General features: G+C 36.6%; 1 protein-coding gene across 1 annotated transcript in view; it reads right to left on the reverse strand.

Annotated features, from left to right (window-relative positions):
- PARP4 (poly (ADP-ribose) polymerase family, member 4) overlaps positions 1-24,230 on the reverse strand; it is a 58,841-nt gene that overhangs the window by 29,624 nt on the left and 4,987 nt on the right. Inside the window, 19 exon segments of the mRNA XM_009335259.1 lie at positions 1,328-1,492; positions 1,962-2,048; positions 2,273-2,404; positions 4,165-4,289; positions 4,832-4,994; positions 5,738-5,921; positions 6,128-6,226; positions 7,507-7,644; positions 8,531-8,691; positions 10,770-10,943; positions 13,788-13,925; positions 15,277-15,441; positions 16,188-16,301; positions 16,867-16,908; positions 16,910-16,949; positions 18,067-18,184; positions 19,651-19,682; positions 19,684-19,835; positions 22,486-22,618. Of these exon segments, the coding sequence (XP_009333534.1) occupies positions 1,328-1,492; positions 1,962-2,048; positions 2,273-2,404; positions 4,165-4,289; positions 4,832-4,994; positions 5,738-5,921; positions 6,128-6,226; positions 7,507-7,644; positions 8,531-8,691; positions 10,770-10,943; positions 13,788-13,925; positions 15,277-15,441; positions 16,188-16,301; positions 16,867-16,908; positions 16,910-16,949; positions 18,067-18,184; positions 19,651-19,682; positions 19,684-19,835; positions 22,486-22,611 (2,355 nt within the window). The 5' untranslated portion in view covers positions 22,612-22,618.

Here is a 24,230-nt window from a genome sequence, read left to right on the forward strand (position 1 = left end):
ACAGCCTGCTCCTGTGCCTTTAAGATTTCCTTCTTGAAGAATGTCCAGCCTTCCTGGACTCCTTTGCCCTTCAGGACTGCCTCCCAAGGGACTCTGTCAACCAGGCTCCTAAACAGGCCAAAGTCTGCCCTCTGGAAGTCCAAGGTGGCAGTTCTGTTGACCCCCCTCCTTACTTCTCCAAGAATCAAAACTGTTATCATTTCATGATCGCTATGCCCAAGATGGCCTCCAACCATCACATCACCCGCAAGTCCTTCTCTGTTCGTAAACAACAGGTCTAGCAGGGCACCTTCCCTAGTTGGCTCACTCACCAACTGTGTCAGGAAGTTATCTTCCACACACTCCAGGAACTTCCTAGACTGTTCCCTCTCCACTGTATTGTATTTCCAGCAGACATCTGGTAAGTTGAAGTCCCCCATGAGAACAAGGGCTAGCGATTGTGAGACTTCTCCCAGCTGCTTATAGAATAGTTTGTTTACCTCTTCAATATTTCATCTGCCTCTTCAGTGTATGTAATTCCTGACACTTTTATCGCCCTGGAGCATCTTTCTCTTATTATATCACTAAGTTGGGATTGCATGGAAGCCTCTTTACTTCATTTAATCATATAGCTTTGTAATCTGAGCATCATAGTAGCTAAAATTCAGATGAACATGTGCATGTTTCTCTCCCAACAACACAGTGAACTTCAGAACTCAGTATAATACAGCTATGGAGTAGAAGGCATGATTGTTGAATGGTCAGACATACAATAGCGCTATATGGTATAGAGTATCTCACAGGGACTAGGACCACAAGGACCATCTCTGGTTCTTTGCCAGCATTTAAACACAGAGCTGACCTCCCCTTCCACTTGGAGAATTCAGGAGCCATCAAGGGCATCCAAAGAAACAGATGGGCAACCTTGTCCCTGAAGCATAGCAGGATAATAGCAGAGTGTTCAGCAGATGCTCAGCTGCTGTTTCATGATGGAGATAATACAATGTGTTTGCAAGCCAAAGGAGGAACAGCAGCACAGAAACAGCAGATAACTCAAAATATGAGCTCTAATATGCCAATTCAAGTCAACTTTCTACGTCCTGCAGGAGCAAATACATCCTCAGAGATAGTTAGAGGCTTTCTACCAATCACAGCGTTCCTAAGTTTGTGTTCATATTGCTTTATGACAAGAATGGTTACAAACAATTATCTTCTAACAAAATAGAAGAAATGAAAAGGAAAACAATCATAAACTTACTGAAACCTCTTGTGTAACTACAATCCCCTAGGCACAGAACTTTTGCTTCAAAACAAGAAGATGCTGTTTTAAGATTGTATTATAACAAACCTGCGTGTTTTCATTTAAGGCTTTATCCTGTTGCCATGGTGACACAGAAGCAGGCATACGAAAGGTGATACAACCATGCTGAAAACTCAGTTCAGTGATATAGGTGATTTTGATCACAACTGTAGAATTTGGAGTTAAGTTTCCAACACTTACTACAAAAGTATCCTAAAAAAACCCCAAAACCACAAAAACCACAAACTAGCTTTAGTGACATCATTAAAACCTATGTTTTCCAAAACAATAATTTAATTGGTGTTTAGGCACACTGAAACCAAATGCTAATACAGAAACTACTATTTGGTTTTGATAAAGTGTAAGGAAAAAAGGGACTATGATATGAAATGTCAAACTTTCAATAATTCCTTAATTTCTGGCAAAAACTGATCAATAGTAACTGAATAAATCAATCTTAAAAAAAAAAAAGAAAACCACCTGAAAGACAAGAAGCTGTTTTACTGAAGCCATAGCACATATTTAAAGAAACAATAGTTGTTTTTAAAAATTATCAAATGTATGGTCAAAATAAAAAGGAGTAAAAAGGAGTTTCCTAACAAAGACATGATTCAGCAAAGAATCTGTAATTGGACAACTGCAAAATTTTCAAGTAGGTACTAAACCACGATATTCAACATACCGGTGCATCCTGGTCCATTAGATAAGCTCCATCACCCTGACTGATAGCTTTCCGATATTCCCTATGTGCTTGTTTCTTTTCTTTAACCTGTGAAAGACTGTTCCAAAATAAGTCATTTCATCTCTATAGACAGAAAACTTAACCAATATTCTCTTAAATAACATGACTACCTTGAAATCCAGTCAAGTGGTAACAACAAAGGACATGAAAGAAACCAAAATTAGTGTTGCACATCTTCATTACTAATTAAGTGCTTTCAGATCTTGAGATTGAAGGAGCTACATCAAAGGCAAAGTACAATAACATTTTACCTCTCCAATGACATGTTTTCCATTGATAAAAGCTTCAAATCCACAAACAGCAGCTTTATCATCCAAAGGAAAGACATATTTAGCTTCAATTGGTTTACTGTTTTGATTGGTGTAGGTCTGAAACATTACTACCTGAAATGAATATTTTTTGCATAACTGTAATGTTAAAATGTGATTAAAACATCAATACTTTAAGTGTAACAGCGTAACTGCTTTGCACCACAAAACGTCAATAGGCATGCCACAACTGGAACTTCTATTTCTACCTTAGAAATGAAGGTATAACATTCCTTACAATGGAATGTTACAATAACAGATAGGTATCTCCAGAAACATGCAAGGAGCTGTAGAACATTTAATCTCTAAATCATTAATCCCATCTCTTCCAGAAGACGACTAAACCATGACCTTCTAAAGGTTATCTGATATACTGTCAGAGCTGGAGCTGTCAAGCTACTGCCTACAAAAAGAAGTCACCACTGCAATATGACTGTAATAGTTTAAAGTCCAGTAAGGACTAAAGAAGGAAGAGTAAACCTCCACAAAAAGTCGGTCTATTTTTACGATATACTAAAAGGGATGTTTGGAAAAGCCTGTTACTTCTCTATGTATGGTATCCATCTTCTAATGACAGAATTTCTGTCTCTGAGGTGGCAGACTGCATCTGACCTTCTTCTCACATCTGCTCTTCTGTTTACTTCCCATGTGTCAAAACTCTAGCAATTCCTTATTCCCCTTTGTTGCCATTCTTATTGTCCCTTGCCATCTGATCATTTCTGGTTTATGCTCTGTACTTCAGCCTTATAGACTGTCTTCTGCTTTGATGGACTGGGTCATAGAACAGATGCCACTGGATGCAATTCATTCCATAGGAAACCAGACAAAAATGAAACAAAACCAAAATGAAAAACAAACACCCCCCCCCCCCATCAATCCCTCATGAGAAGAACAGTTTTTCAAAGGAATCAGACTGATCAGACAACAGTTGTGAGTGTCAGAATAGTTTAAGACAGGCTCATTTGCAGACAATTCTTTCAAATCCTTTTCTCTCCTGTTGTCCCCTGCTTTCTTTTTTAAGGCTTTAGCAACAACATATAAAAAACATTATTTACTTTTATGAAGCTACACTGGAAACCCCTGAATATAGATTCTTGTGGAGAGACACACATGTGACAGAACTCAGTAAAACTACAGCTTTAGTATCATCGACTGCTTCAGGCAGGATGCAGTTGAAGGGGGAGGAGATTGTGGACTTATGCCCCAGGATTGGAAAAGACCTGTGACTTGACAGAATGTGTTCTTAGGGCATATGTACTAAAAAACAAGGTGGGCCCTTATTTTAGCCTGCTTAACTAACTTTTATTAGCTAATTTTCAGGTTAGAATAGCAAGATCTTTTTTGCATTGATTGATATTTTACTTGTGACAGCTAATTTAAGTTGTCTAACCAAAGTCAAAAACAAAACACAAATACATTTCCATAAACCTTTAATCATCCTAGGTATTTCTCACTGGTTTATAATTCAGCTGGCAAACAGATGGCCAAAAAGGTCTTTTAAAGGGAACAGCATGCGTACACTACTGCAGAAAGTTTCTCTACAATGGTGACTTGATTACGCATAGGCAGATAACAGACTTAAAAATAAAGCCAAGCCTTTCACTGTCCAAAGAGCTTTTGGCATTTGTTTGACTATACATCTCTAAGAATAAAAACTGTTTCCACACAGTTTCAGGACTTTCCTTCATTTAGAGATTGAATTGCCCTTTTTTTTTTTTTTTTTTTTTTGCAATTAACTAAACACTAAACAGCATTTTGACTAAAACACTATTTAACAAATAGATTCACTTTTCAGGGCTGAGTTACAGAAAAGGACAATAAATAGCATACTCTACCTGTGCTACGAAGCCTATTATCCTCGCCTTGATATAAACGCCTTCCAGAGGGACAAGATTTCCCAATCTGTCCTGAAGACCAGTTTTTACAGGATTTGAAAGATTTGCATTTGGTAATGCATAGCCTAAACAAAGAGTTTACGAAAGATTAAAAAGATATTTTTTGAAATATACATTTGGGAAAGATGATTGAATCTAATCCTATATCAACGGCCCATGTTTGTTTATGCAATTCACAACACAAAAGTAACACTCAGTTTCTATTATGAATACTTGTGTAGTTGAGCTGTATTGCTGCCATCTGCCTAAGGGATCATGAGTTCATGATAGTTCTTTAAGGTCTTACAAGGTCTTTGTTTAGAACCTTGCATTTGAATTATTTAAAGACCATCTGATGATTTATGCAAAAGTGCTTCCTGTGCTTCTCTTGAAACACACTGTGACACGAAGAGTTGCAACTGCTGTTGGTAATTATGCCTATAGGAAATCTGTTAAACAGATGCTACACAGATGCCACATAGTAATCACTAGTTCGGTAACATCTGCAAATAAACTAAAAATTATTTTTTATTATGTTATCTTCATACAAGTACTCTAAAAAGGGTTCTGAGAAGTATTTAGGAAACTCTGGAAGCAAGTCAATATATAAACAGAAAACATTTCTTACTCTCACGCTGTAAATGACATTGCGACTTTGGCTCACTGTTATCTTGCTCCAGTTCCACCCCAATCGCAGGCTGAAATGTTTTTATTTGATCTTCAGCAAGGCAAAACTTAACAAGATATCTAATTTTAACCTGACAGGTTTTATACACAACAAATTCATCATCCTGGTAGAAACAAAGAAAGGTATTTTACAATAAAAACAAAGTTGTAGATAATATCTAAAACAATGCAAAATGATTAAGAGGTGAACCTAAATGACACATCATTTTTGAAAAATAGTAAGAATCTGACAGCTTTTATTTTCACTCCCCTAATCTCTCTGTATCACTACCACTTGCATCTCTTACCTTCTTACTTTGTATTCTCCACACTCCTTATATTTCCTCTTCCCCATAAAGCACAATCATTCCTCAAAATAACTAAGAACAAAAAAAGTAAAAAACTGGTGGATATCTAGAGAGCAACTGTAGCTATCATCCCTGCCTTAGAGTACCAACCTATAAGGATGGATTTTTATCAGCTGGATTAATTTACAAAACAATGAACCTTCTGTAGTAATGATTTCTTATTCCATACAAAGTAGAATATTCCTTCCAAATAACAATTTAAGTATCACAGACCAGATATTTATATGATGATTTAGTTATGATATAATATAATATTTACATCTTTCTTTTAAGTATTGTTTTCTTGCAAGAATTCTTTACAAATAGCAATTTAGAGGCTTAGAAGTTTTATAACGCACTTTACAGGCTACAAGACAGACAAAAGTGATTTTACACATTACTGTCTAGTGACTTAGTGTCTGAACTGAAACGCAGGTTACATTCATTCTGTTATTTATTAGTGGTATAATAAATCCAAAATTTGGTGCCTTTTCAAGTGCCCCATACTGTAGGATCAGTACCTCAAAATCTGAAGAGATGTCTGCTGTTTTACGGACTCCATGCACACTGTCATAACCTGATGGCGCATTACTTAACGAATAATCTCGTTCATACAAATCTAAGCAGGATCCCAGCGCCACGTCACAAACTGCCAGGAGTCGGGTTCCATCCATTTCACTGGGTGAAGAATACTTAATACTGGCACTATATGTAAAGAAAGATCATAGACATTTTATGAAAATTTTTGTTAATGTAAACATCATAGGAGTTTAAGGATACACAAGTACTTCTGAACAGATGGATAGGAATAAACTTTGTAATTAAATTACTTTAAAAGTATTAAACATATCTACTTAATTTGAAAAGTAAAAAGAATACACAAAGAACAAAGATATTGTCGTTATTCAGACCTAACAGAATCACTGAAGTAAATGCCACTGCCCAGATTCCCAATGTCAGTTCTTTCCAGGCCATGATCTTCAACAACCACTTTTGGCATTAGGAGTCCTCTAGAGAAAAAGAAGGTCACACAATGAATAAAGTACAAAATACTTTTGCATATAGCATGTAGGCTCATACACATGGTGCAATTACGAACCATGGAGGATTAAAACCAAATACACTTTACAGAAACCATCCATAGACACGCAAGGAAAATAAAGTCTATTCATAAAAAGAAAAAATCCCGAAGTCATATTAATCACCAAGACACTGATTACATAAGCAATAAAGACTTAGCTTTTCGTCATTTAGCAGAAAAACAATGCGTTTTCCAGATTAATTGCCAAACATTCAAAATAATTTTTTGGTTATTAGATGAGTAGTTCTACATTTCTAGCAACTGTGCTGTTTTCAATTTCAAAAAACTGTATGAAATTTTTGTAGCTAAGAAAAAGAAAGTATGAGTTTTAAAGGTAGAATGCTGCGGAATGGATACTTGGAAACTTTTCCAATGTTTGATTTGCAAACCTATTAAGTGTAGACATACCATCCTTACACTGTTTATAAGACATTTGATTTACTACCGATTGATGCCCACAGAAAACATTTTATATATAAAGAATGTACAACATTTAAATAAGTTCAACAGTTTTGTAACTTACAATTAAAATCTGCAGTATGAGGAAAACAGAATGCTAATATGACTTTTGAGGTACTTTCATTCTGATGGTGTTACGTATCAGATATGTTTTTTTAAAATATCCTTAAATTTTCAGTGGTTGGTATTCATTGCATACATGCTTTGATGAGGATTTAAATATGTCAGGCTACTAGAGGTTATATTATTTTAGCATTATTACCATGCCTGAGTGAATCCATGGTATTCAGTCATAGAACTAGATATTCTGTTATTCCAGGAAATTATGATAATCTAAAAATATGTCAAATAAAGTAGTCGTGGGGAAATAATGTATAGAAGTGGAAGGAGGACATTGTCAATGCAATTCTTTCCTAAAACAGAACAAATTTTCCACACAGCCATTACTCTCCTACTCTCTCCATTTTGTCATCTTTCATCTGGATTTAAACCACACTCCTCACCATCATATCCAAATAACTGTATCTTAAGTCTAATCTACCTGGAAAATAATTAAATTTATCATTACAAAAGATTGATTTTCCTTCCAGAGATCTATAGAAGTACATGTATGTTCATATAAATGTTAACAGTAAAAATCAGGTTAAATATAATGCAAAAGAGCTTCATTAAAAAAAAAAAGTCAAAATATATTTAAGAATATAGTTAAGCCTGATTCAGTGTCACAAAAAAGGGAATGTAAATTTTTACCTGGAAAGAATTCCCATGAAGTTGCGCACAGACGATGCATGGAATAAGGATCAAATGTTTCCAAGACTGCTCAGAAATTCTGTTGTTTCAGTTGTTCTGCCAACCCTATACACTTGTAAAATTCTCACTGGACAGTCACTGCAAGAAGTTTGAAATGATCTTTGAGATCTCATGACTTAGAAAGTGCATTTAAGATCAATACACTGCTAAAAGATAACGTCTTATTCTAAATCTCAAAGTAACGTTCAACTTTTTCTTTTTTTTGTTAGCAATTTGGGTGGCAATTGTTAAAGAAAAAAATAGCATAAGAGAACAATCACCAGAGACATAAAAAACTTAATGACTAAGTTCAAGACCTATTTAGACTTTTAGGGAGAAATTGAAAATGTGTTTTCATGTTTAAAGTCATATGAAATTATCTTATTTGACATTTTGGGATCTAAATTCAAAGATGTGACATATAAAACCCCATCTAACTCTATGCAGCTCAGAGTCTGTAAGTATATAAATTATTGCCAGCAAATTTATCTTGTACTAAAAATTATTTTACTGAGAATACTCAGACACCTCACTGTCTTGGCTGAACTACAAATATCTTAGCATCACAGTTCAGGCTATCTGGAGGTAGTAATTCCCAATTAAGAAAGACTTCCCAATTAAGAAATACACTTGAGAGGAGGAAAACTCAGGTTGCAATCCCACCTCCAGCAAGATTTATGCATTTTACCTACAGAAGCTACAGGACAGAGCTGTCACCAAGATTCTTGTCCTGTCCTTTTTGTAATTACACAAAAGATTCAGATTCTCTCAATATTTATTGACAATATTATAATTTTCAGGTTTTTTTTAATTTACTTCCATTTTGTTCTAGTATAGGTTATGGTAAATATGCCAGCTCTGCAATCCCATTAGCACAATCAACGCTGCACAGTAACAGAACCTGGTAATTCAGTCCTCCTTAGAGGATTTTGTGCACCATACCTTGAATTTTACTGGAATCATTGCATAACTATTAAACACTCACTTGTAATTGTTTTTTAACACTTGTTGTTCAACACTGAGAAATTCATAACTCGTTGAGTCAACAGCTTCAATCTTGCACCTCAGAGCCCAGTATTTGGCCAAAGATGATGGGTTTGGGTATGACATATTTGTTTCACATATATTAAGCATGTCTCTGATTAGCTAGAAAATACAGACAGAAATTTATGAATACTTGTTACATTTTAATTAAGGAAACATGCAAACCAGACATAAAAAGTTACAGTGTAGTAACAATGAAATGGAATACTCAAAAGAACATTTCCACTTGTTAGATACAGTTTGGAACAAGAGCAAACAGCTGTAGAATCCCGTGAAAACAATTCAGAACAAGGTATATGAAAAACAGTGTTAAAGTGCTTCTGTACAACTTCAAATCAAGCTCTGGATGGAGCCTGCTCGTAACAGCTCCACAAACTAGTATTTGTGCTTGGTTACCATTTTGATTTTGCTTATGAGGCAATTCTTACTTGTTAGAATCTGTCATTTTGTCCCCAAGGCCACTATCCAGCTAGGGCAGTAGCACAAGGTACCCATGTAATTTTCTCAGATCAGGAGAAAGGAGGACATCTAACTTTGAAAAGATTGTAATGCTACACTTCACTAAGCCATGGGAAAGCTTTGAGACATAGTAATTTTTTGATATCAGAAATGTCAAAAGGTTTTAATTATCAAAAGATTTCCAAGGTTAAAGGCACTATTAACATTTGTTCTTTTAGAACAGTAAGGAGCCTCGTTCCCTTTACCTCTCCCCCTTTATATTTTGTAACTTACAGAAGACTGACTTCTGGATATCCTTTGCCAAAAGAAAGAGGTATCTCTGGCAGAATCTATGGAATTTACATTATAATCACAATAAAAGGAGGAAATCTGAGTTTGCTCTACAGTTAGAAGAGTGAATTAGCTGTCAGAGCTCTGACTGCCTCTTGCCTCTCCAGAGGGCCTGGCTGCTTGGGCTCAGGGCCAGCTTTGACAGTGCAGCTGTGGAGCCTTGAAAGAGAGCTGTGAGAAGACTCAGCAGATTCCTGCCCCTGCTCAAGACATGCCTTTGAGCTTAGGCTCTTGCCTTTGGTCTCTCGACTGAGCTATGTTGCCGATATGCCTGCATCCAGCCTCCCACCTCCCTGATTCTGCCACAGATCCTGTGGACTCAAGTTCCCCGTTTGACCTTGGACCTGCCAGACAAGCCATAATGAGGAGGCAATCTGGACTGACCCTGGCTACTATCACCAGCAGTCACTGTCACCTGCTCTGCTCTTCCTATTTGGGTACCATGGGACTAGAGCCGCTGCCAGTGGTGTAAGTGCCCTGGCCTTGCTCACTTTCACCCCCACCCCATCCACCTGCCCTTACGAAGCAGCCAGCCCTTGCTGCTGGGTGCAAGCGCTGCATCTGTGTGGGCACTCAGCACACCTCATTCGCAATCCCCCTGGCAGGCTGAGCATTTCCCAGGTAGTTTCTGCAAAGATGAGACAATGGACTGGCTTCCAGCAGAGTAAATGAACTCCCAACTGACTGAACTCCTAGCCAGCTTAAAAATTAAGGAACTGACTAAGTAACACAGGAGCTGAGGGGGAGCTATGGGAGAGATCCTTGGAGATTCCCCTAGGCAGGCCAGCTGTGCTTAGACCAACTGAAAGATGTTATCTGTTTAGATGTGCTGACTAACTTCTTGCACTACCAATCCAGGCAGTCCAGGGAACTCCCCCAAGCAGTCTGTGCTGTAGAAGTAGGAACAGACGAAGCTGTACATAGATTGGTAATTTTATATAGTCTCTAGAAACTGTTCCTGCATATGCAGGAAAGGAAAGGGTACACAGAACAGTCTTTGCATATAGTTAAAATGGCTTAGATATATTTTGTGTATCGTTTAAGATAATCAATAGAAACTGATTATGTATGTGCTGGAGTAGTTGCTAGGGTCAGCTGGATGATAACAACAGTTCCATGATTCTCATTTGATCCAGTTGAAGATGTCATCACAACAATGATTGCAATGGAAACTCCTGTCACCATCTGGACAGCAACTGGTTCTCCTGTTCAAAACACTGAATTCCCCCCATAAGTGTTACTCTATTCATCAGATTCCAATAATTTTTTTTTTTAAACTGATAGCCTGTGACTAGCTGTCCAAAGTATCCTGTCAATTTATCTAGTGAGTACTTTCAAAACTGGTGTAGCACAGTGCAGATCAGGGCTTATTAGCAATCTGGAAAAGTTACCTGACACAGGTCCTGTTTTCTAGATAACAACTTTTTGGAAACTTTATAGTCTATTTCAGTTTTGTGACGTATAACTTGATAGAATTCCATCATCATCTCTTGTAGTGCCACCTCCACAGTTCCCTCATCCATTGCATTCTTTACTTGGAGTAAAATACCTTCTGCTTTGCTCACCTTTAAAAGAAGAGATTATTAAACTGAAAGCTATCGCAAAATTGCAGAAAGAGCATGTCATGGTTTAACCCCAGTTGGCACCACACAGCTGGTTGCTCACCCTCCCCCCCGCCTCCGGTGGGATGGGGGAGAGAATCAGAAGAGCAAAAGTAAGAAAACTTGTGGGTTGGGATAAGAACAGCTTAATACTTGAAATAATAATAATAATAATAATAATAATAATAATAATAATAATAATAATAATAATAATAATAATAATAATAATAATAATAATAATAATAATAATAATAATAATAATAATAATAATAATAATAATAATAATAATAATAATAATAATAATAATAATAATAATAATAATAATAATAATAATAATAGTAGTAGTAGTAGTAGTAGTAGTAGTAGTAGCAGCAGCAGCAGCAGCAGCAGCAGCAGCAGCAGCGGAAAGTAAAACAAAAGAGAGAAACAAAAACCCAGGGGGGAAAAAACCAAACAAGCGATGCAATTGCTCACCACCCGCTGACTGATGCCCAGCCAGTCCCCAAGCAGCGATCGCTGCCCCCTGGCCAACTCCCCACAGCTTATATACTGAGCATGACGTCATATGGTATGGAATACCCCTTTGGCCAGTTTGGGTCAGCTGTCCTGGCTATACTCCCTCCCAGCCTCTTGTGCACCTCCTCTCTGGCAGAGCATGGGAAGCTGACAAGTCCTTGACTTAGTATAAACACTGCTTAGCAACAACTAAAACATTAGTGTGTTATCACATTGTTCTCATGCTAAATCCAAAACACAGCACTGTACCAACTACTAGGAAGAAAATTAACTCTATCCTAGCCGAAACCAGGACAGAGCGCAAAGCAATAAATACTGAAAATAGATCATTTAATTCCACACTGAAATAAAACTAACTCGTTAGTGTAATATCCACAAAATATTTTCTTGCAGCTAGGATATGAAAACAGTATTTAAAAGTTTGATATTAGTCCGCCCTTATACTGGGCTACTTGCAAAGTACCTCAAGCAGAGTTAAGAGACAGTAAAATAACCTCCCTGAAATAAAATGGAATATGAATCAGATTGAAAGATAATGTTCCTTAACATCTTGTTGATTCATATTGTCAGCTTTAATGCATTAATGCAATAACAGAAAGTAGAAGATAATAAATTTCTTACTAAATGTCTAAGTGCACTAGTTCATCCTAGAATACATAAAGTAGAGAAGTCCTATTCATAAAGTGCAACCTACAAATGAAATGAAAGCAATGATTAATTTTAGACAGTTTGTCCAGACAGACAGGATATAGATTTGCTTGTATCTGTACATTCCTTCTCAATCGGAAATTTTTCACAGAATACTCTATATTATTTTGTCTTCTCAAGGCAGGAGGAAAAAGGCAAAATGCTTTTTAATTTACACGAACCACAGGCAACAGCTAGTAAAATATTGACATTAGAGGCTGCATAGCAATGCCTTACTGCAGTTCATTATTGATCCAAGACTGGTCTCTGTCTCACAAATGCCTTTGGGAAAAAAATAGAGGGTTAATCTAACTGAACAGCAACCCACTTCTTAATTACTGTGTTTCAAAAATCCAGAGAGGTTTTTTTTCTTTCAATACAAACGCTATTTCTCTCGCAAATTAATTATAAGTGGGAAGAGTTAGTGAAAACAGTTTTATCATATTCTTACAGATCGATGCGTTGAGATACAGAGTCTTTTAGGTCTATGGTTCAGCTCTTGCAAAAGCTACCAATAATTGAACATTATTTATAAAATTTTATCAAATTTCAGCTACCTGAAATATGTTAGGAATCTTAATATCCAAACAATTGCACCTCATAAAAAGCATTTACCACAAACAGCATTTCCTTATGTCTTTGCTGATTTATGCGATGCACTCACTACTGTCTCCAAGTACACATATACAATATTACTAATGTACTACTTACTCACCAGAACCTACATAACTGTGTATTATTTCCACATCAAAAAGTGAAAGGAATACTCTTCTACCATAGATCAGTTGAAGAGCATCAACAGTGAGTTTCATGTAATAAGATTTAGGGCAAAATAATTCCAAAATTGGGGACCTTCTACTGGCAAAGCTCTTGCAATTTAAAACAAACATAATCTTCAGGTAATTTTGCCTTCAGCGATAACAGAGATGAACAAAACTCTCATCTTAAACAGTTGGCTATTTGTTAAGTTATATGAACTTAAATTACATGAATAAACATTATCCTCTTAAATGTTGTCCTGGTTTGCTCCTACAGAGCAAAGCAAAAGAATTGAGGTATATAAAAAAGCGGGATTAAATAAACCATAGACTTAACAAAGGGGTGGATAGGCAGTTATTAAGAGTAACAGCTGTAATATCCAAAGGCCTTCAACAGTAGCTGTGTGTTAATTACATGTGTCATCTGATAATGCAGACAGGGACTATAATTAAAACTCTTTTTCCATTAAAAGAGAATGGCTGACTAAAGTATGGCTGAAACACACTGGCAGGAGACAGTAACCTGCTATTATACACTGCCTTCTATGCCTATCTTCTTATGTGACTTATCTCATGCAAGGGATCCTCCCATAACAATTGTGTAAATTGCTATGAAATGGAAAAGACAGCCATCTGCCCTAGGGAGTACAGCATGATTTTAGTGTCATGATTCTAAAGCAAAATTTGAGATAAAAATTTCTGAAGCATGGATTTCTTGAAGTACAAGAGTATCAAAAGTGTAATTACCAATCCCAATCTGAAACACAACATACATGTTTGCTGGGAAAAAATTACTTCTAACAGCATTTACGTATTCATCCTCACAGATTAAAAAGAATTAACTTACATCATTTAGGCTTATGTTGTTTACTGATTCAAGTAGTAAACTATGCAGGTGGCCAATAGCTTCTGCCCAGATCAGTTCCACAAAATCACTAACTTCCTGACATACAGCACTTGAATGGATGGCTTCTTCTAGAAGTAACTGTAGTAAAATAAACAATTCAGTGAAAAGACAAAGATGCAAGTCATGGCAGTGAAGTTCTTACACAGATAATTAAACTTTCCTATTCCCATAAACAATACAGTGCACAATGCTCATTCATGCTTAGTGTAATTTCTTCAGTCCCATCAAACTGAAGGGAAGGTTTGCTTTTATAAATTATTTTAAGTGGAGAGCACAGCAGGCTGCATGGCCATGACCTCTCTTGAAAACAGAGACATAAAGTCTTGGAGAAGACAGAAGTTGATTTGCTTGATACCTTTATCAGTACATTGTACTATCAGATACATGGACATAATAGTCTGCACACCCCGGCCATTTCCTTTTTTGCACAGCTGGTAAAAGAACAGATGGTTCAAAATGGCCAGTTTTATAACATCTCTAACAAATTACACTAGATCTCTAGTTCAGAAAGCTCTGGTGGGAAAGACATTATTCCTGTGAAAATAAAAAATTGGAGCAGCAAAGCTACAGGAGAATAGAGAGGCCATGAAAATCAATACAGATTTTCAATCAATACAGAGAGAGCTGTGAAAACAGATTTTCTCATGTTCTTCTGAGGAACATTGTTAAAACATTTACTGGAGCTTTTTCTCACTGTTCTACAACTGCAGAAGCTGCCATTAAACTTGATGCCATTAAACAATTCTCACACAAGTTTGGACATTCTACATTACTTGTTTATAGGGCATCAACCACACAGCTTCTGACATCACTAGAGGACATATGTGGGCCTTTCAACATTGCTGGATATAATCTATGTGCCAGTTGTGCCCTATAATAGAAGCTAACCATGGTGAAAGAGAGAAGTAGATAAAGTACAGTGAGAACTAAACGGGAAAAAATTTCTGTCACACTACAACCATTTTAAATAGCAGTAAAACATTGCCTGAAGAGTACTTAAGGGAGCAGAATCCAACTGCTATTGCCATTGGAGGAAGTCCTGTTAACTGATTCCAGTATGATCTACATCAAGCCTGTGACATCTGTATAGTGTGCAGAATAATTTGACAATTAAAGTCATACATCACACAACAATTCTGTTTGCTATGTTAGCACGTAACTTTTTAGGTATCACATTAGTTGATAATGCATCTACTGAGAAAAAAAAACTATAATTAATATGACTGTTTGCTTTTAATGCGTTGAAGTACTGGGAACATTCAATCAATATTCTGAAAAAAAATAATTTCAAAACATTTACATATAAACAGTTTCCCTTAACCTATGGCTGTATCACTATAATCAAGACAATGTTTACCACATTCAGAAAATTGGAAACTAAAACAAATCATTAAGGACAGAAAAGTGTAAACATGCAAGTTGTACAAGCCTTTTGCAGTTTTGTAGAAGCTAAAGATTCTGCTTCTGGTGGAAAAGTTTCTCTGAGCAGGAAATCCTGGCTCTTCAAGTCTGCAATAAAAGTCTCATACTTTTCTCTTATTTCTTCAGCAGAGAAGAAATGCTTCTTGCATTATATAATAAATTGTTTATTATTCTGTAAATTGAAAGAGTGAAGTTAGTCAAAGAAACTATATAGACACTTAAAGAATCAATTTTACCAGACACTGCTCTAACAGCTGACACTCCACACTTAACTTCTGGGTTGTGATTTACAGGCTTTCAGCAGGGCAGTGCTTTCATGACGGTTCATGGGACAGGAAGAACAAGCACACGGCTCCATGTACAAAACCCACAGTGACAAGATAGGTTCATCTAAATGTGTGCTGGAATAACTTGTTCTATCAATCGAACTATTCAAAATTCATCCCGGATGCAGCTCCGTTGACTTGAATCTAATGTTGTTACAATGACACAGACTGCAAGTACTATACCAGACTGCATACATAACTTGTATGCTGAGAAATACATTTAGGCTGCCCTCAAGACAAGCTTTTCTGTCTCTCAATAGTATGTCCAGAATATCACACGCTATACGATTTCAGCATGTAAACATGTCACTATACAGTTTAGTTATTGCCAGGAAAATATATGTATGAGGCAGGTGCATCCAGGATCATGCTGTGTCCCAAAACAGTTCTTTTGAACAAGCTGTAAGCAAACACACAGAGTAGAGGAGCCAACTATAAATCAAACTTTTTATGATAAAGCTTAACAGAATGACCTCCTATTATCTATATCTAAGGATTAGCCTGCAAATAAGAATGAAAAGCATCTGAAGGTCTCCGGAACAGGTATGTTCAACGTGTATAAAGAAACAAAAAAACAATGAGTGGTTCATACCTTTGTGCCATTTGATGCACTGAAGTGTGCATATAGTCGAAACGGAAACTTGTAATGCTTTTGGGAACACTGTAATTCAATAACTACAAAATCTTTGCTTCCCTTGGAGTTAACCTAAATGGAGAGATAAATAAAGCCCCCCAACCCCCAATTTATTGCTTAAGTATGTTTCATTCACATGATATTGCACCAAGTACTTCCCCTTGTCCCACTTATTTTTTCACCCCATTTAGAATCACACACTATGACTGGCTAAGAAAAGAAGCAGAATTATTTATTATTTGTATCATAGTAACAAGCAGAAGCTCCTCTCAGGGCTTCACTGTACTGATTGCTGTACATTTCCATCATTTTTGTGTTTTGAAAGATCTTTAATAAAAAAGTTTAAAATTTAAATTAGATTTAACCCGTAACAGCCATGATAATATATATTGTCAGAAGCAAACATATTATTCTACTGCAATACTTTGGTGAGAACACTACAGTGGTAATCAAAAAGTTTTATTTGCGTAGAATTAGGCTGCACTGAAAGACAGAAAGCATTAAAGTACTTTTCAATACTCCTCTTTGCATTGCAGTACATGGTAACATAGAAGAGTTACTGTTGATGTGTATAAAACTGTAAACCTTTTATTCATCTACTGATCCTACATTTTCTCACAATAACAGAAAGGCTTACTTTTTCAAGGACACTGTATTTTGCAACTTCAAAATCTTGGGGGGAAAAAAGGAGTATCTTGACCATTTTCATTGTAAAATCTGGAATAGAGTCGGAGTAATTAAAATCACATATGCCCAGTAAATACTGTACTGTAATAGGCTGCAACTTCATACTGAAGTAAGAACTAAGATAAGAAGATAAATCTGTTTTTCAGCGGCAAAATAACAAAAAAAGAAGTTTTGAGAAATGAAATCCCACCCGGACAAGCTGCTGCACTAACAGGCCAGAATGTCTAGTGTGAACCTGAAGACTAGATTTCAATCTTCATTCTTTAGAAAAACTATGGAAGCAACATGATAAATGTATTTTCATTGCCTGGTTTCATGTTAATTTTTTAATAGCTTGGTCAGCTACCTGTACTGTCTGAGGCCAATTCCTTCCTTATTCCTGACTTTCACATTAGAATATATAGGTGTAGTCATATCCTTCAGCATCAGGACTTTTAGACCAAGTGTAACTTCTAGTACATTCCCACAGAGTAACTAAATACCTACCCTATGACTGAACGGCAGTCTCTAAAAGTGAAAGCTGCATTTTGTTAATAGATTTAAGAATGTTGGAGCTGGTTTTGTTCCTTTAACTCAATAATTAGAAACAGTTATAACAATACTGCTTCCCTATCCACTAAGAGCAGTCTCAGTCATCTTGATTTTCAGCTCTCCCAGGAATTTTCATGCGAGGAAGAGATGCTCAGCACTTCTAGAAACAATGAATTGCACTGGATTGCAAAGACCCATGTGAACCAAGAAAAGAAAAAAATTGTGATGATAAACAGAGCTCCAATCAGAAAATCATAAAGCTTGAGCCATACTAACACCTGCTGAGTTGGTAGAAGCTTTGCATGTATTAGGGAGCTGGACTGTAGGTGTACACTGAGATGGAAAAATGTAAAATCAATTTCCACAGGCAGGTCCAAAGGTAAAAAAAAAAAGAAAAAGAAGCCATTATAAATTCATACACACAGAATACAGAAAATTAAGAAAGAAGAATTTTATCTTCCACTATATTATTAAGATAATGAGAGCCATCTCCAGAAGTCACTATAACACATTGGGAAGTGGGTTTTTTTGGGGGGTTTGGGTTCCCCCATCCCCAATTTACAGAAATATCAACATAGATGTAGCAAAATGTATCTTTTATTTTATTTTATTTTATCTAAGAGTCCCCACTTTGGACTCAATTCTTCTCCCACTGTCTTCAATAACAGTAAGGCTGGAATCGTTTTGATTTTTCTTTGTGGCATGTTTATTTTCAGCAGATGACAGGTCTTCCACATCTGCAGTCAAAACATATAATATCTTGGTACAATATCTGGTTTCTCTAATTTAACTTATGAATAGTTAATAAAAACAATACTACTACCATTTAATATTCATAAATATTTTACAGGTTGAAACAAGTTAACAGCTTCTAAGGTCACATTTTATTCAGCCATATAACTGGCAGGATACAGAGTCAAGTACTGAAGGGCAACTGCCCCAACTGGCTCACTGCTAGAATTAGTACCTCCCCGAGCTGTGCCAGTGCTTATTCCCTCCAGGCACTTTGCCACCCTGACTTCTGTGACAGGAAGGGGAAAAAGAATTAGGGCACGTAGCTGAGAGCTACACTGTGCCACTTGACCACAGAGCCTGAGAACTATTCCTCCATGGCTCACGCTGGTTTTGGGGGTTTTTGTTTCTTTGGTTGGTTTGCCTTTTTCTTTTTTGTTTAAAGTTGTATAGATAAAGTGTATGAATGCAGTTTTACTTTTAGCTTAAAACTATTTAGGAGTGCTACTGAATGGATCTACCCAGCTTCAGCCATGCATGCCCACGGCCTCTGCTGTGCAAAATCAGATTTGTCTAACAGACTCAATGACACAGCAAACGTACAAATGCAGGGGTCCTGACTCTCATTCTTATATATAGTTCTGAAAATTGTACTGATTCATGACATGAGAATGTTCATAAAATAAAATGTATTATGTCAAAAGTAATTACTTTTAAAAATACTTAAAGGAAGGACTAGCACCCAGCAAAATGCAAGAGATGCGAAAGTAAAAGGAAATAAAAAGCGTAGTTACTGCAAAGAAAAAAAGAGAATTAAAACACTAATAACTTTCAGGATGATAACTTCTTTGCTGACTGTACACATTAAAAAGAATTATCTTTCTCATCTCTTTCACGTTCTTTGGCTTGTCTCACAGCATTAAAATGAACATTTGACTTTTTTCCTTCTACACAGGGTTATAGTTTGCATTTGAACCATGTTACGTATTGGAATGCTTGAAGTTCTGTGTTAATTATGTTGCATTAAATATTTCTAACCCATGTTAACCTGTTCTCTAGCTATCTTATTTTCTCATAATTTTGACTTCAAAACATAACACTTCCACATACAAAGGCATTGCATACTGTTGAAATTAACTAAAACTTCCAGGTTACTGTAATTTTTTTCCAGTGGAGTCAAATAAAGACAGTCATTGGAGTAGCTTTTTTTGCTATTTTTGATATTTTATCCACACTTCCAACTTGAAGTCTTATTTGAAGTTTCATTAAAAGGAAAAAAAAAAACATTGGAAAGACTCCACAGAATGGAACTAATATTTCTTTTCTGAAAAAATCTGGGTTTTTTTAATCAACTTTATTGCCAGTTTCCATGGTTGCTGATTTCTTAAAAGCTGATTCTAAATATTCATCTTCTAAAACATTCTTTCCCGAAGTAACTGATAGATGAATCAGATATGTCAAATATACCTACCCTGTCTGTCTGGCTTTTGGTCAGACAGATTTATTAACCTTATATGCATCAATCTGTAAAAGCTTCCCCTTTTCAACAGATTTCCAAATGAAATCTGCATATAAAACAGGGAGCTGATACTTCTGAATATTTTTTAGATCATGACAGCTGAGGACATCAGCAGTATCCACAAGAACATGTGTACTCTGAAAGACAGGTTACAATTACAGTTGCTATGCACACATAACTACAATATTAATCCAAATACTGTTTATTTGCAATTCATAGTGGTACAATCCTAGAGTCCAAAGGAAACATTTAAAAACAGACTACCTTTTTGGACCATATTTTAATTGAAACATCTAATTTAGAAACATGGTACTCAGCACTTCATCCACAGACAGCAGAGAGAGCAGGACTTTTTCAGGTGACAGTTCAGCTCAACTAAAATACGGATATCTTCAGACTGTGTCCACTTTTCTACAGTAACTATAAAGATATGAAGGTGACCAAGTGCCTAATGTTCTGTAGAGCTTTTAGCAGCACATAGGAGGTCCAATAACGGGCCAAGTTCTGTTGTGGCCAACATGGTACAAACCCAAAGCTATTTGGGGTAAAAGTGTTAAAAAAAAAGCTGGGCAGAATGCTGAATAACCATAATATGCTTTAGTAGCCTTATAAAGAATCATATATTGTTTTACTGGAATGATATATATATATGCTGAAAGTTAAAACCTTCTGCATAGTTAGGACAAAATAAAAACGTTTAGAGAAGTCAAATCAAATAAAATGGTCATAAGTAAGAGGCAGCAGATTTTGTACTTCAAACAGTTAACGTTAAGCATGCAAGAACTGAGGGACACAGATAAATGAAAGGTTATTGCATCAGAATGAAATTAGACCAACTTTACTCAGAAACAGGATGATAAATGCATGTACTTTTATTTGTCACATATGACAAAAGTACAGCTTTAAAAAATAAGAGCTCTTCCCTGATACAGAAGCACTGAGCCCAGATCTGTTCTGAGGTTCTTTTTAATCTTTAATCGTAACGTAATTTCTGAAGCTTGGGTAAGATGTACCTTGAACAGGTTGGCCACTTGTTAGCTGTTCTCAGCATCCTAGAGCTCACAAATTTTAGGTATTGGAATATCTCTCTTCCCACTGTATTTATAAAGATGATTCAAAATACAGATTTCAATTAATACATATTTGTACTGCATTAACTCTTAGTTCATTTGCTATTTTCAATAATTAATTTTTTTTAGTAAAGCTTTTTTTAAAGCTTATTGTTTTTATGGGACAATTTCCTTGACTTTTTTCCCCAAATCATATCTAGAGATGAGCAGTTTGATGGGATAAATGTGAGCCTTAATTATTGTCCACCCATTGTTTCTTTACAAGATCACAGCCACCACAGAGAGATGTGTCAACACATCTTGGAAGATCCTGAATTTACAGCACAAAGAAATCTATCATATCTTTGGAATACTCTTGCTAGACCTTGATATGTTATTCTTCAATTCTTCACTTTCTCTCCTAAACAGATCTGCATTGTCAGAGTCACCAGGAAACTATTGGGCTCTGAACAAGATGATAATATACCTGCAATATTCCTTTTCTTCACACATTCCTTTCTTTCTCCTTCAATGTCAACACCTTATATTATGCATAATTTAAACTGCAGACTCTTGAGGACAGCATATACAATTTTGCTGTTTGTAAAACGACAATCACCTATGGGAGCTATACATAACAGTAGGATTTAAAGTAATTTACCCAATGTTACATTAGGAAACACTACACAAGAGAGAGGGAGAAATTAACTCACTTAATCATACTCTTCTCAAAATTAAAAAACCGTATACAGAGAAAACAAAAAATTGAAATCATAATACCACGCATTACCTTCTCCCCAAGGTGGATTAGAAGTAAGCACTCTAATATGACAATATTTATGAGCTTGCTATAATTACTAGCTACGGGAAGGACGAAATAAATGTCACTTTCAACTGGCAGAAGTAACAAGGTATTATGCCTTCACTATTAAGTTAGATAATGGTAGATAATTCCCTGTCACTGGCATGTGAATACTTATTAAGGCATTAGCATGTTCCTTGGCACACTTCTAGCTTCTGCCAACTCATATCCTCCCAGTTTCCGGGCATGGTTTGGAAGACAGATCATCACCATGACCATTCCCATTAGGCAGTCTGGATATGAACAGACAGTCCTGAGGACAAAGAGAGTTCAGTAGTATAGGTGTGGGCCAAGCCATGCCAGCTGGCCACAGCCCCTGCAAGCACTCCTAGGCATGTAACGTACCACTATAGATGCAGCCCACTGATTTCATTGCTGTGCGTGTCATGCAAACAGGCTTCTTGATTTATCCATGCTGTGCGTTCAGTATATATTCAAAATAAAAAGCTGTATTTAAATAAAAACCTGCAATATCACAGACTTCTAAGTCTACAACCATCTTTTCCTCACTCTGTAATCAAATGCTTGCATTAACAATAACATAACCAAAACCCAATTCAGTGATGCATCTCCTTATTCAGAGTCTCCCCTCTCTGACAATAAGAGAAGAAAAGCAGCATGGCAATTTTATCCAGGGAAAAAACCTCCCTGGTTCTTTTGTGGAGGGACAATATTACTCTTGATTTTTTATGTGACATTTCAGTCCTACAGAGCCAGATGCATTAAAACCATAAACTGAGTATTTCCGTTTAAATATTGAACAGACATAATCTCTACAGTTCTTATTTCTCTACATGTGGCAAGATTAACACTCTACAACACTTGCACCACTTGATATTTTCCTACTGAGATCTCAGAAATAAATCTGGAACTTACCTTGTGATTAAGCACAAAATTAACTACTCCACCATTTTCTTTTATGCATGCTTTCAGCCTGCTCTTTTCCTGAATGGCTAAGTATTTAACTTTAATAAAGAACACACAGTTTGCAAAGATTGCCATTGCCCTCCTGTTAAAAGAGAAAAGAATTTTACTGGGTTTTTTGGCTGAGAAAACTTTCATTCCCACTACCCACCTAAGCAGTCTCTCACCAAATATATTCTTTGCAACTCTTAACTTCCAAAACAAATCCCATTTTGTTAGCATGGTAATCAAATCCACTCAGAACATCTCTTAATCAGATTTATTCATTTTTTTTAATTATGTGGAAAATTTAGTGTGACCTATCTTTTCAGTGAAGTCATGGCTTGAACTAACTGCCAAATTCTTGTCTTGATCTCTTGCTGCTAACACCCACTGTTAGTAATGTGGAATTATCTTAAACTGTAACAACCTCTCTTTCAGTTCCCCTTTCACACAGTACCATTATAAAATAACTCTCTTTTTCAAGAATGTAAACTGCTCTTCATGTTTCCACTCACTGATTTATAATCTGTAAATATAAAAAACCCCATCCCACAACATTTAAAAAGAACTTTGGAAAACTGATCCAGATTAAACCCAACACAGCAACCCCCCCACCTCCCCCCCAAAAAAAATCACCCCAAAATTCCCAAACCCAAGAGGCTAGTTTTAATCCAGATCTGTTTTCTGATTGAATTCACCCTCTGGCCTACGACAAAGATTTACAAAAAGGAGTAGTGTAGCAGTGGAAGTGATGGAGAGGTAGGGAAGAGATGGAAGTAGGGGGACTGCTTCTCTTCTCAGCAGTGTCAACCTAAATTCTCTGTAGAACAACTGGAATGAAAATCGTCTGCGTGTCATTTGTGACAAACTATGCTAAGATAAGAGAGACTGGAACAGTTTTATTTAAACAGGAGTAGAATTTATAACAACAAAATATAACAGCAGCATCTGGCTTTAGCGATTAAAATGTGTCATCAATGTATATTTATTTTCCTGGATGCCTATGAGTATAAAGTTATTTTAAAAACTGATGAGAATGATAATTATCAGTGTAAATGAGAACACTATACAGAGCACTGAGCTCTTTATATAGCACATGAGCTCCTCAGCATGTCACGGGCTTTCTACGGTTTCAGAGCCCTTCAGTGGTAACTGAATGGTAAGTGCAACCTAGAGGGCCTTATGACTGGGTGGGTTCAGACAGAAGCCAAAACCAATGCCCCCACTAAGCTTATTTGAAGCACAGTGCCCAGTTTAGTCCTTAGGCAAAGGCGGGGACTGGGAGAATGAAGAGCTGCCCACTGTGGGACAACATCAGCTTCGAGACCATCTAAGGCACCTGAAGGTGCACAAGTCCATGGGACACGATGAGATCCATCCGCGGGTCCTGAAGGAACTGGCAGATGAAGTTGCTAAGCCACTATCCATCGTATTTGAGAAGTCGTGGCAGTCCGGTGAAGTTCCCACTGACTGGAAAAGGGGAAACATAACCCCCATTTTTAAAAAGGGAAAAAAGGAAGACTCGGGGAACTACAGGCCAGTCAGTCTCACCTCTGTGCCTGGGAAGATCATGGAACAGATCCTCCTGGAAGCTATGCTAAGGCACATGGAGGACAGAGAGGTGATTCGAGACAGCCAGCATGGCTTCAGTAAGGGCAAGTCCTGCCTGACCAACCTAGTGGCCTTCTATGATGGAGTGACTACATCAGTGGACA

Source organism: Pygoscelis adeliae, unplaced genomic scaffold (genome assembly GCF_000699105.1).
Source record: "Pygoscelis adeliae isolate BGI_AS28 unplaced genomic scaffold, ASM69910v1 Scaffold142, whole genome shotgun sequence".
NCBI lineage: Eukaryota > Metazoa > Chordata > Aves > Sphenisciformes > Spheniscidae > Pygoscelis > Pygoscelis adeliae.